We start from the raw sequence: 14,235 nt of genomic DNA on the forward strand, positions 1-14,235 counted from the left end.
AACAGGAAAACATCCTAGAAATACTTGAAGATCATGCACCAAATCTTTAGATTAGGTGTTTGTGCTTACTGATTGAGCCACCAAGACACATATAGTCACTCAATATCTCCGCCAACCTTCAAACCAATACTGAAGTCAATAAGATGCACAGTGTGTTTAATTGCAACAAAATTATTACCAGCATGTATCATGAGACTGGCAGGGAAAATTGTTACTGTACATAATTTCTGAGGTGACTATACATCACATCAAGCAGACACTCATACTTTAATTATCAAACAGAGTAAATGTATGTAATTTTAACATAGTAATTTCAACACCAGTTTCACTCAAAAGCAGAATATTGTAGAAAATTATGAACGCAACCCCTCAAACAGTTGTAATAATGGAAGATAAAAATGGCAATGGAAAACCCAGAATGAAAGATAAATATGTGTATGAGGACCACTGTTCACTGAATAAAAATGGCATCATGCAGTGAACAGAAACATTGGAAAAGGTGTTCTTTTATAAAAAGTCCTTTGCCAGACAGATAATAAATGAAGATCACACATACAGTCAGCCTCTCAGCTAGCAGTGCAGCCCAAATTAGAGAGTATCAGGGAGTTGATGGTGCACCAGAGTACAGGGAGAGAGTGGCTCTGTATGTGTGAAGTATATGGGCTTCTTAGGGTTCTCCTGAAGAACTTTTCCTGAGGGTCAACAACTAATCAGTCTTTTCTATGGATCATCATCTCATCTGTTCAGAGATTAGCAGTCTACCCTAATATACAATAACAAGAGGAATAGGTCCCACCCTGGTAGTGCAATATTATGTTCATTATGTCAAAAATGGATTTATTTTTCAACTTGGTTACATTTAAAACCAACACACTTTGTCTTTTCTCCAGTTAGTAGATTTCACTATAAGAGTCAAAGAACATGAAAGGGAGGCCATAGCTGGGAAGGGAGTATAACGAGTCTACCCCCTTATTACTCAATAAGTACATTGAGCAAGCAGTAAAGGAAATAAGAGAGAAAATTTGAAAAGGGAGTTAAAGTTCAGGGAGAATAAATAAAAACTTTACAGCTTGCCTCTGCTGGAGAAAGACAAGAAATTACTTGGAAGCTCATTTAAATGGAATGGATATCATATTGAAAAGAGATAATAGTACAAATCTCAACAAAAACAAAACAAGGTTAAAGGAATTTAATCATATTAAATCAGGTGATACTGCGGAAATTAAATTAAAGATATATACATTAAAAGTAGACAATTTTGTTATTTTGGCAGCAAAAGACATGATTTCCAAAGCACAAAGGATATACAATGCAGACCGGTAACAGCGAGAAACATGCTTTCTAAAAAGGGAAATATTTTAACATTAATATAGATTTAAGTGTTAGAAAGATCTTTCTGCAACTATTTTTCTTGAGTACGGCCTTTGTAATGTTTGCTGGGGTCAATCACTATAGTGATTTTTGGGGTTAATGACTACATTGATTACACTCCTTCTCCTGTTTGGTGAACTATATTGATCCCCAAACATCTATTTATTATTACTGTGAATGAAGTTTCTTCCACTATTAATTTACGAGGTTAGTCTGTTGGAACTTGAACATTATTTATTCACATACATCAATTTTCCCAGATACAAACACTTACAAACAACCATCTGTTGTTAATAAAATGTGCCAAAATGTAATTCAGTAAAATCGTGAAACAGAGTGGTGCCTAAGTTGTCCATTTCACACTGAAGACTGAAGTGTACTGCCCTTTTCCAATTCAATTCAATTCAATCTTTATTATCACATAACAATCAAAGATTGTGACATAGGTGACTTGTCAGTTTTACACTATATATAATAATACTAAAAATAGACAATAAACTAATAATATATATGGTGTAACATCTTCAAAGAGGTATTTTAATTACAATTATAATGCATTGTTGCCATTCATGAAATCTTTCAGTTTTTTTACCAGGTCTCTTTTGGTACCTTTTACATTTACCGTATTTACTCGAATCTAGGCCGCACTTTTTTCCGGTTTTTGTAATCCAAAAAACCGCCAGCGACTTAGAATCGAGTGCAACGGAAGCAGAAGTTCTGGAAAATGTTGGTAGGTGCCCCCACAACTAACCTCTGCCGTCGAATATATGTAGCGCTACACAGGCATGCTTTGTAGGCGCAAAGACAAAAATACTGGTGCCAAAACCTCTGCGTCAGTAAAAAAATGTTTAAAAAAAGGTGGCAGACGAGCTTTTTTCCTCTGCCCCGAGTTTCGACCACTGCATTTTCTTACATTATCCAACGGATCAAATACAAATTCCGTATTGTTCATCTTCGAATGTAGACGAATTTCAATGTACTACGAAAATCTGACTGGCAAGACTGTTACGGATGTTTGTCAATATGGCCAACTCTACGTCCTGAATTTTTTCCTACCTGTGAGAAGAGATGGTTGCTAATAGGAACTTGATGAAATATGAATCACATGCAGCATTCTCTTCACCATAAGAATAATACGAATATAAACATTTTGCCATATATTCTTTCATGTTTGCTGCTATCTCATTTAAATCCTGTCTGCCTAATAAACTACGAAACTAGAGTGAGACAACAGCAAACGCGGAAGAATATACATATCATGTCATGTTTATATTCGTATTTGTATTTGTATTGTATTGTATTGTTTTTTTTTTCTCTTTCATGGAGACACCAACTGGTGTCTTTTGCAAATGTCATAGCATTTTTTTACAAGTTTAGTACTATATATATATATATATATATATATATATATATATATATATATATTCCCACGTGGAATGTTTCCCTCTATTATATATATATAAATATGTCTGCTTGTGTCTGTATATGTGTGGATGGATATGTGTGTGTGTGCGAGTGTATACCCGTCCTTTTTTCCCCATAAGGTAAGTCTTTCCGCTCCCGGGACTGGAATGACTCCTTACCCTCTCCCTTAAAACCCACATCCTTTCGTCTTTCCCTCTCCTTCCCTCTTTCCTGATGAGGCAACAGTTTGTTGCGAAAGCTTGAATTTTGTGTGTATGTTTGTGTTCGTTTGTGTGTCTGTCGACCTGCCAGCACTTTCATTTGGTAAGTCACATCATCTTTGTTTTTAGGTATATATATATATATATATATATATATATCTAAAAACAAAGATGATGTGACTTACCAAATGAAAGTGCTGGCAGGTCGACAGACACACAAATGAACACAAACATACACACAAAATTCAAGCTTTCGCAACAAACTGTTGCCTCATCAGGAAAGAGGGAAGGAGAGGGAAAGACGAAAGGATGTGGGTTTTAAGGGAGAGGGTAAGGAGTCATTCCAGTCCCGGGAGCGGAAAGACTTACCTTATGGGGAAAAAAGGACGGGTATACACTCGCACACACACACATATCCATCCACACATATACAGACACAAGCAGACATATTTAAAGGTATATTTTTCCTGCATGGAATGTTTCCTTCTATTATAACTATATATATATATATATATATATAATAGAAGGAAACATTCCTCGAAGGAAAAATTATATATATATAATTAGATATAGATCTTTCACGCGGTTAGTCATATGGGGTGGTTCTAATAAAACCCCATGCCATTCCAAGCATGTGTGTCAATTTGTACCTCTCTATCTACATTATTCCGTGATTTATTCAGTTTTCAAATTTATACTGACTTTTTGATCACCCGGTAGATTTACAATCCTCTAGGCTGTAGAGGGAAATAATGTTCAATTGGTGATGAGCCACTTTCAGTTTTAGTAAAACTATTCTCTCTGAGATGAGTTCATTTCTTCCTTTTTTTTAATTTCCCTGGTGATCCATTTCTAATGTGATTTACCAGTGATAGTTCTGCATACTTTAGGACAATCTATATTTATGTGATGCCTTAATATATCACAGAAAGATTCTCAGCTCTTTTCTACACTGTCTGTATTTAAACATAATCAATTTTAGAAAAATTTACATCCTACTCAAATTATCGTGTTTAGTTTGTCTAAATTCATTCACTATGTTGTCCTCATCTTTAATACAGTTTCATAGTTCAATTGTTTGTCCAAAATGGTCAGTAACAACAGTATTTACATCCTGAAATGTTTGTCTGTCTGTAGACAGATTTGACAAAACGTGATCTGTTAATGTGCTTGGTGTCTCTGGACATTTTGCTGGATTTTGTACATGAATTGTACATCTCCACAATATCATGAAAACTTCTTGTATAACCACCGTCTGTCTTTATATCTATATTTTACTCATGCTATTACTACAAAAGCATATTTCTCTGTGAGTAAATGCAGTAGCAGCATTCCAGGGAAAAGCTTTCAGTGCTTGAGCTTGCTGATCTCTATATTCCAACTACAAGGTTGCCACCCCCCACCCTCCCCCCTTCCTGAACTTCATTTGTCAGGAAGTGTCAGTGTCAGGAAGTCTTTTCTGAAAGAATTTGTATGGAGTGTAGGCATATGGAAGTGAAATATGGACAATAAGTAGTTTAGACAAGAAGAGAATAGAACCTTTTGAAATGTGGTACTACAGAAGAATGCTGAAGGTTAGATGGGTAGATCAGATTACTAATGAGGAGGTACTGAACAGAATTGAGGAGAAGAGGAATTTGTGGCACAACTTGACTAGAAGAAGTGATCGGTTGGTAGGACATGTTCTGAGGCATCAAGGGATCACCAGTTTAGTACTGGAGGGCTGTGTGGAGAGTAAAACTCGTAGAGGGAGACCAAGAGATGAATACACTAATCAGATTCAAAGGATGTAGGTTGCAGTAGTTACTTGGAGATGAAGAAGCTTGTACACGATAGAGTAGCATGGAGAGCTGCATCAAACCAGTCTCTGGACTGAAGACCACAACAACAACAAGACTGAAGTCTTACTTTTAGTGTTATCACTATGTTTCATAATACTCCCAGGAACCTGCAATCCCAGAATCCAGATTCTCAACAAATAGTTCCATTTAGCTTTGATTTCTTGAGATTTCCTATCACCTGTAGTAAGGATTTCAGAAAATCTAATTAGTCTGCTAGTAACACACAATGCTTACACTAAATGGTTTATTTTTTTGTTTCTAGATTGTGCATATTGTATATGTGGATAAGTATTTTGGAGGAAATGTTTGTCTTATTACAGAAATGTTTAATTATACCCATGACCATCAGCCGTGCATCATCTATATAGATGAGATTGACACTTTGATAACTGTCTAACATTTATGAAATACTACATACAGTACTACACACACCTCCAATCCTGCCAACACACCTGCATAGTCTTTTTCCCTTCCCCCTTCCCACTTTCCACGAGACAGCCTCACAATGCTGCACCTAACAGCACTTTCCTGACACTACCAATTCTTACATGCTCCCATGTAGGCAGAATCTGCATCTTACCCCACCATGCCTCTTCCGTATCCCCACTATCGACCCCAGCTATACAGGGTGTTACAGAAAGGTAAGGCCAAACTTTCAGGAAACATTCCTCACACACAAATAAAGAAAAGATGTTACGTGGACATGTGTCCAGAAACACTTAATTTCCATGTTAGAGCTCATTTTGGTTTCATCAGTATGTACTGTACTTCCTCGATTCACCACCAGTTGGCCCAATTGAAGGAAGGTATTGTTGACTTCGGTGCTTGTGTTGACTTGTGACTCATTGATCTACAGTACTAACAACAAGCACATCAGTACGTAGCATCAGTAGGTTATTGTTCATCACAAACGTGGCTTTGCAGTCAGTGCAATGTTTACAAATACGGAGTTGGCAGATGCCCATTTGATGTATGTATTAGCACGGGGCAATAGCCGTGGCGCAGTATGTTTGTATTGAGACAGATTTCCAGAACGAAGGTGTCCCGACAGGAAGACGTTCGAAGCAATTGATCGGCGTCTTAGGGAGCACGGAACATTCCAGCCTATGACTTGCGACTGGGGAAGACCTAGAACGATGAGGACACCTGCAATGGATGAGGCAATTCTTCGTGCAGTTGATGATAACCCTAATGTCAGCATCAGAGAAGTTGCTGCTGTACAAGGTAACGTTGACCACATCACTGTATGGAGAGTGCTACGGGAGAACCAGTTGTTTCCGTACCATGTACAGCGTGTGCAGGCACTATCAGCAGCTGATTGGCCTCCACGGTTACACTTCTGCTAATGGTTCATCCAACAATGTGTCAATCCTCATTTCAGTGCAAATGTTCTCTTTACAGATGAGGCTTCATTCCAACATAATCAAATTGTAAATTTTTACAATCAACATGTGTGGGCTGACGAGAATCCACACGCAATTGTGCAATCACGTCATCAACACAGATTTTCTGTGTTGGTGATGTCTTGATTGGGCCCCATGTTCTTCCACCTACGCACGGAGCACGTTATCATGATTTCATACGAGATACTCTACCTGTGCTGCTAGAACATGTGCCTTTACAAGTACGACACAACATGTGGTTCATGCACGATGGAGCTCCTGAACATTTCAGTCGAAGTGTTCATACGCTTCTCAACAACATATTCGGTGACCGATAGATTGGTAGAGGCAGACCAATTCCATGGCCTCCACGCTCTCCTGACCTCAACCCTCTTGACTTTCATTTATGGGGGCATTTGAAAGCTCTTGTCTACGCAACCCCAGTACTAAATGTAGAGACTCTTCATGCTCGTATTGTGGACAGCTGTGATACAATACGCCATTCTCCAGGGCTGCATCAGTGCATCAGGGATTCCATGCAATGGAGGGTGGATGCATGTATCTTCGCTAACGGAGGACATTTTGAACATTTCCTGTAACAAAGTGTTTGAAGTCACGCTGGTACATTGTGTTGCTGTGTGTTTCCATTCCATGATTAATGTGATTTGAAGAGAAGTAATAAAATGAGCTCTAACATGGAAAGTAGGCGTTTCCGGACACATGTCCACATAACATATTTTCTTTCTTTGTGTGTGAGGAATGTTTCCTGAAAGTTTGGCCGTACCTTTTTGTAACACCCTGTATTGCAGAGTTGCAGTCGTACCTTAGTACACAAAGACATACAGCAGTGGCCATGCGTGTCTGAGCTGTACTTGTATGAATGTGTATGACTTTTCTGATGAAGAATTTAGTCCAAAAGCTGAATATTTCCAACATTCTTTTTCCGTGTGCCTGTTTGTAGCTCAATGCCTCCTCTGTGGGGTGAATAGCAATTTATCCTTTCCATATTGTTATTTATGAAATACTGATAGATATATCTATCACATACATTGAGTAGTCAGCAGCCACACACACACGAGCATGCACATGAACATGTGCACACACACATACAGTTTTACTTTCTTAGGAAGTTTTAAAAAATGCACACTCCAATGCACCATAAAATATTCATTCATGAAAAAGCTTTCAATAGTAATGAAGCAGCACAGTGTGTAAACGCTATATGCAGTACCCTCTGATCGAGCATGCTCACCAAGAAAAGAGTTATTCATGGGTGGGAATGAGGTAATCATGGGAAGAAGATTGTGAGAGGAGGAGAACTGGGTAAAAATGAATAGGCTCTTCTCGTCAGACATTAGAAACTCAACTGGTAACCAACTTTCCAGTGTGTACTCAGTTTCTCCCATCTTCTTTCAATTTATATTTAGATGTTGCACTGTTTCTGTATCCTCTGTTTTCATTGGGTTCACATTTTACTTCTTCTGGTGCTTCACACCAGTGTTTTACTCTCTTTTCCTGTCTGTATGTCTTTACTTTTTCACATTCTTCTCATCTTTCATCTTAGCAGCAATATTCCTATCTTTGATACTGCACTACTTGTGTCACGCTAATTATGATACAAAGTCCCTTTGGACATGCATGCATGCATTCATGCATAAGATAAATGGGAAATCTGGGTTCGAGTCCCAGTCTGGCACAAATTTTCATTGTCGTCATTCTGTTCTACAGCTGATGGTAGTCCTTATTTGCAATTCCAGATTCATTTGATATTCTAATCTGTTTTCTAACTTCAGTGCAATCACATTAATTAATTGTAGGAATAATACCACCATGCCTTGGTCTGACCCAGATTCAGCGTTAACTTGCAATGTACCTTAGACTGCTGTTCTAGGTGATGTAAGCATGTTTTTAACTTACAACACCTACCTATTCACAGCTCTTCTTCACTTCAGAATTAGTTCCCATTTTATAAAATTTCAAGAGTTTCCATACTGTTGTTTATTTTATTGTGCTGTGTCATGTCATGTTAAGCATAGCTTTATTTCCCATATTTAGAGCACAACATCCAATGCTCAAGATTTTCAGGTTTTTAATTACTTTGTTGTGTTGCGTTGTGTAAACACAGCTATATTTTCTAAGTGTAGTGCCCGATACCGAATGCTTCTTCTTCTTCTTCTTCTTCTTCTTCTTCTTCTTCTGGTTCCTGTCTGTTCTGAATTTTGGCAACCATCTTAGCACTGCTTTCTGTGTCTCTTGCAGCTCTAAATAGCTCTGTAGATACCCAATGCTACATAAGACAAACGAGGCACCCTATGTATGTTCATATTCTGTGGATCTCATCATGGACGAGGACCTTCACAAATGAGTAAAGGTACACATCAACACAGAGAAACAGCTGTTAGAAACTAATTATGTACACTATTTTAATAATTAACAGTCTTTAAATGTCACTGAAGGGACAATGGTGAAGTAAAAAACTATCTCAACATGAGAGCTGTTTGTTACAGTCAGGAAATCTGTGCAGTATGTTAACTAATGATGACACAACAGCAGGCCCCAAAAGACAAAAATAATTGAGTTGGGTGCTTAATGACATGAAACATGTACTACCTGGTGCTTATAACTTTTGTGTGTGTGTGTGTGTGTGTGTGTGTGTGTGTGTGTGTGTGTGTGTCAATGAAAATTAAAGTAATTATTAAAGTTAGACTTGCACAACAGAGTCTCACTGGATAAAAGTTTGTTAGTTAGAGTTTAATGTTTCAGGGCACTAAAAGGAAAGGTTAGTATCAGGCAAGTGATGATGCTGCAGCAATGCTGAAGTGGATGTTGTTCCACTGGCATGTAGCATGTACCTTCATAGGTCACCTGTTATCAATTTCAGTTTTTTCCATCAACTGCACATCCTCCCCAACATAGGTCAGCTTTAGGGTGAAAAATTTTTATAACTATGTGAATGATAAAGTTGTGATCTCCATGACCTATGACAGACAACATTCAACTGTCATATATTATATCCTACATCATTGAAATATCCTGAATCTCATACTCTGGAATTTAGCTTATAATTATCTTCAGTTCATTAGGCAGCATACATCTGTGCTTTGCAGAGTACAGATGTAGATGTAGACTTCACAAAAAAATTATGATGTGGAATGTGGAGACTGAATAAAAAAGATTGCTGATATATATAACATGCCCAATGAACAAAAAATTGCATGTGTAATTGGTTTTCTGCAGGTTTGTTAATTTTTATATACATAAAATAAACTTGCAGCAGAAACATTAGCTTCTGCTATTGTAAAACAAGCACAAACATTATAGGAGGAAACCGTAAGTTGTTCCTTACAATTACTGAAAAGCTCTGCCATATTCATTATATATGTATCGACATATTTCCTCTTGTAGACAAAAACTTGAGGAGGTAAATTATTTACATTGTTCCAATACTAGACATTTGCTTCAGACTATCTGCCTTTCTACTGACAGGTCATGGTGGAGTGATGAATATTATGATTACCATTGTACAGTCTTCAACACATAGAACATGAAGAAACATGACACTAATTACTTTATGTAGAGAAAGAAAGACTGTGTTTAGCATCCTGTTGACGGCAAGGTTATTAGATGGAGCACATGCTCAGATTGGATAAGGAAATTGTCAGAAAGAAGTTAACTACGAAGTGACAGGTTTTTCTTTGTTAGATGCAGAATCTTTACTGCCAATGAATTTCTGGTACTTTCTGTGAGGTGCCACAAACTAATTGTTACAAACTTCTCACCAAAAGTGACCTAACTTTTATTTATTTAATCATGTTTGTTACTATTCTGAAAATTTCTAAATCACCTGCTATAACAGTTGTGTTTTGTAACTACTTTACTTGAAACAAAACACTTACCTTTCCACTATCATCTTGAACCTTAACCTTGTTTCCTTCTGTTGATAGTACTTTAACACCAATGGGAACATCAAATTCTCCTTTCCCCTCAGGTCTAATCCATAAATGACTAGTCTGAAAAATTATCAACATATGTTAGTTTACACACAATCCAGATAAACATTACTCAAAATTTTATTGTGTATAAAAGAGAGATATTCCACATCTAGCATTCAAGATAGTAGTGTTAACAATCCCTTCAGTATGAAACCAACTCTGCTCCTAATTCAATCTAGGCCTGTGGTAAAATTTACAGATAATTTACTAAAAAACATAGCTTTATATGAACATTAGTGACATAGCTTACCGATACAGTAAAATTTGCCATGATGTAAAGTTTTCACAATAAACTTAAAATCAACATTAATGATACATTATAAATGATGTACTACATGTCATCCACAAGGAAATATCCTGACGCAAGTGATAACAGTGTAAGCATCTGATACTTTGTCTGTTAAATATATCTTATCTTCCCTAATGATAAAGTGAGATAACTTTATCTCCTGTCTATACTGCTCAACCACTGTCAAAGGTATGTGACATGGGATAGGCATCACAAATGTTTTTGATATGGTATGAACGCAATTTCCTCAATGCAATGTCCTATACACATGCATAGTGTATTTTTTCAAACAATGGTTCCTAGTCTGGGATAAAATAAAATAATTAAATCAAAGAAAAAATGTGTTGAATAATATAATTGTATAATATAAAGCTAATAAATTACAAACAAATTTAATTAATACTCAACGCACGCTGACAAAAATCTCTCAGAGCAAAGTTCATTGTGTCCCTAGTCTCAGTCAGGAGGTAACGCAAATATTTAAGCTCTTTTACTGTATCCTACCAAGAAAAATAGAATGACACAATTATGTAGCAAAACCAAAATTTTACTTTGGTTTTTAGAATAATCCTAAACATACCTAAATAATATAAGCTTAACTGTCAGGCGTATTCCATGGAAAGTAAAAATTGTAAGTAAAGATCCTGTTATAAAAAGTACAAGAGTTTCTCAATAACACTGGAACAAAATTTATTACGCAACATCAATACATCACTGAAAAATACATCTGTCACACAACACCTTTTCCATAACTTCAGACCTACTGACAAGATTAATTTTGCATTTTTAAACAAAGCTTTCAGGATAACTCACAACAAGCAGTATGTTTATGCTCTTTCTATCTGAGGTCATTAGTCAAAACATCATGTTCATCAAATCAGAACATACAACAACAACAGCAAAAGCATGCAAGTGGATATATTCATATCTACAAGGTGAATAACAACTAGTAGAACTCACATAAAAATGGTGTACCACTAAATTCTATAACAAAGCAAATTTTTCTGCTTTTTGTAAGTGATCCACAACCAATTAGTCCCTGCTGTAAGTACATTAAGTTTTCAGAACATAAAAACTTGCTAATAAAAAGACCAGTGAAGTACCTTAGAATGGAATCAGGAAATTTGTATCACATATTATTAATTTGCGTTCTGGGAACAGGGTAGTAATTTTTTTTAAAAAGTCACTTATTTGAAAAGGTACCAAATAAATGCCCATTAATCTGCACTACTGTATAAAGACAAGTTTTTTAACATTGTTATCAAATATTTCGAATACTTCTTGATTGATTTACTTTAAATTTCTACAGGGTACTCTACTGAAACAAAGGCTATATTTCTTTAAATATATATAATACTGGTATACAGATAAAAATGAATAATTGAAAATAATGAATTTTTGAAAATATGAATAAATAAATATATCTAAAAACAAAGATGATGTGACTTACCAAACGAAAGCGCTGGCAGGTTGATAGACACACAAACAAACACAAACATACACACAAAATTCAAGCTTTTGCAACCAATGGTTGCTTCATCAGGAAAGAGGGAAGGAGAGGGAAAGATGAAAGGATGTGGGTTTTAAGGGAGAGGGTAAGGAGTCATTCCAATCCCAGGAGCGGAAAGACTTACCTTAGGGGGAAAAAAGGACAGGTATACACTCGCACACACACACATATCCATCCGCACATACACAGTCACAAGCAGACATATGTAAACGCAAAGAGTTTGGGCAGAGATGGACATCTCTGGATTAAATAAACTGCTATCTCTCTCTCTCACACACACATATAAGTTTTCTGCCACAGTAAGTAGCACTCTATCACCCTTTTTCTTGTGTTGATGATTATCAACCGGAAGTTGTCATTCTTCAAATTAGTTACAAGGATAGACGCATAACAGAACATGTAACATTTTCCTATTGACATCTAAAGCATAGAGGAAAATCAGCTGACAAACCAGTCACCTTGTCATGATGTATAATTCACTCACTTAAAATGTAGAGTACACATTTGAATGGCTAAAGGATCATACATTGGTGCATTCTCTCACCAGTAAAGGGACAGTTTCCTGTTTGGTGGGGCATTAACATTACTTCCTGTTGCTTCAGTGGCCAGGAGGAGGATTGTAGAAGACAGATTGTAGCCTTAACTAGCTGTGACTTGTTATCCCTTACTTCTAGCCATTCTTCCTCCCATGGGCACATAGACATAGTTTGAGTGCTTAGCTAAAATAATACAAAATATTAATTTAAAAGTGTAATCTGGGGCAAGTTCTCTTTGTAATTCAGTAACTTTTAAATTACTCTTGGCCTCCTTAACAACCACGATGCTGACTGATTCCAACCTCAGTCTAAGACAGATTTTTGTTTTGTTTTTAATTGGTGTTGCTGTGCATACCATGCATGCAGCACAATATTGCAGAACATCTGCCAAGAGAGAAAAGAAAAAGCTGTGTTGGGGAATAAACTCTGTTATATGTGCTTGTTACAGTCTCTTGAAAAACCCATTGTGATGTGATAAGCTATAGTTTCTTGTGTAAAGATAATGAAAATACCTGTGGGAAACTGGTGTTTCAGTTTACTTACACAAAATTACTTGCTGATTACAATACCATTCACAAGGGAAGAAACTAACATCTGATGAGTTGCAGAAACATGTTGAGAAGCATCCGATGTCACACCCATGGAGGTGACCAGCAAAGTTATCTTGATAGAAGCACACCCTTGTGATGCACATTGTGTGCTATCTGCCACATGTCACTTATCCAATCCATAGGCCACAATCTTGCTGGAATGTGAAAGAAGGATGGGAAGCAAGTTCTAGATTACAGTAGCTGCAGTCTCTTTACTGTCATGTTTCTTCCTACTCTTCTTTCCATTTCTTAGGTGTTCTCATTTAAGACCAGGGATATGGACAAATGTATTGAAGTCAGGGGAGCAACAGTATGATATGGCAGTGATTGTAGTACGGTCAATAAGTGTATGAATGGCATGTCATGATAAGCAGCTCCCAGACTAAATCTGTTCCTCTTTAGTCTCAACACAGAGGCTAAAATTTTACTCAAATGCCCTAACTAGTAACCTGATCCCGCCATAGTGGACAATATCAGTGGCTTTAATATCTAAATATCTTGCTGGCCTATAACTGAGTCAGGACTGGGGTAAAGCCTTGTCAAACACAAGTGGACACTCTCTGTCTATTCCCCCTGCTACAGCACTTTAAAAATGTTCTATGCACTATTTGTGCACTTCCTGAAGACACTCAGAGCAGTGCTAGTTCAACTGATACAAATCATATGTGCTTGACCAGCACTGACAATTTCCCTAGCTGATTACCTACCATGACTACATTAGCAGGCAACATTGAGTTCAGTATGTCATCTGTTTTTGTATATGAAAGTAGAGGTGACATATGAATTTAATGATACATGAATCAAATCTCAGCATTAACAGACCACTCAGAATGGTGACAACAATGACATTGTACACTGCATTGTATGCTGGGCTAAGGATGGTATTGATTTGAAACAAGTGAATATCAGTCCAAAGTTGTACACAGTCTCACAACTTCTTTCGATTCCACTACTCCCATCAGCCATTATGCCAAGCATCTTCTTAGAATAGCATCGCCACCAGGGTGCCGGGTCACACCAGTCCGGTCACTGGAACACCAGACACAGCCACCAGCAGGCTTAGTTGAGCACGGTCCAACAACTGAACTATGAGCACAGT

The 14,235-nt window shown here is 37.0% G+C and overlaps 1 protein-coding gene across 1 annotated transcript in view; it reads right to left on the bottom strand.

The window, feature by feature from the left end:
* The window catches only part of LOC126191464 (myosin-VIIa-like), a 389,317-nt gene extending 378,752 nt beyond the window's left edge, over positions 1 to 10,565 (bottom strand). The window contains exons 1-2 of the mRNA XM_049932341.1: positions 10,462 to 10,565; positions 10,116 to 10,229 (exon numbers count right to left, since the gene is read on the bottom strand). Coding sequence (XP_049788298.1) covers positions 10,116 to 10,229; positions 10,462 to 10,482 — 135 coding nt within the window. The 5' untranslated portion in view covers positions 10,483 to 10,565. The remainder of the gene's footprint in view (positions 1 to 10,115; positions 10,230 to 10,461) is intronic.
* Positions 10,566 to 14,235: the final 3,670 nt, after the last annotated feature.

The sequence above is a fragment of the Schistocerca cancellata genome, chromosome 6 (assembly GCF_023864275.1).
Source record: "Schistocerca cancellata isolate TAMUIC-IGC-003103 chromosome 6, iqSchCanc2.1, whole genome shotgun sequence".
NCBI lineage: Eukaryota > Metazoa > Arthropoda > Insecta > Orthoptera > Acrididae > Schistocerca > Schistocerca cancellata.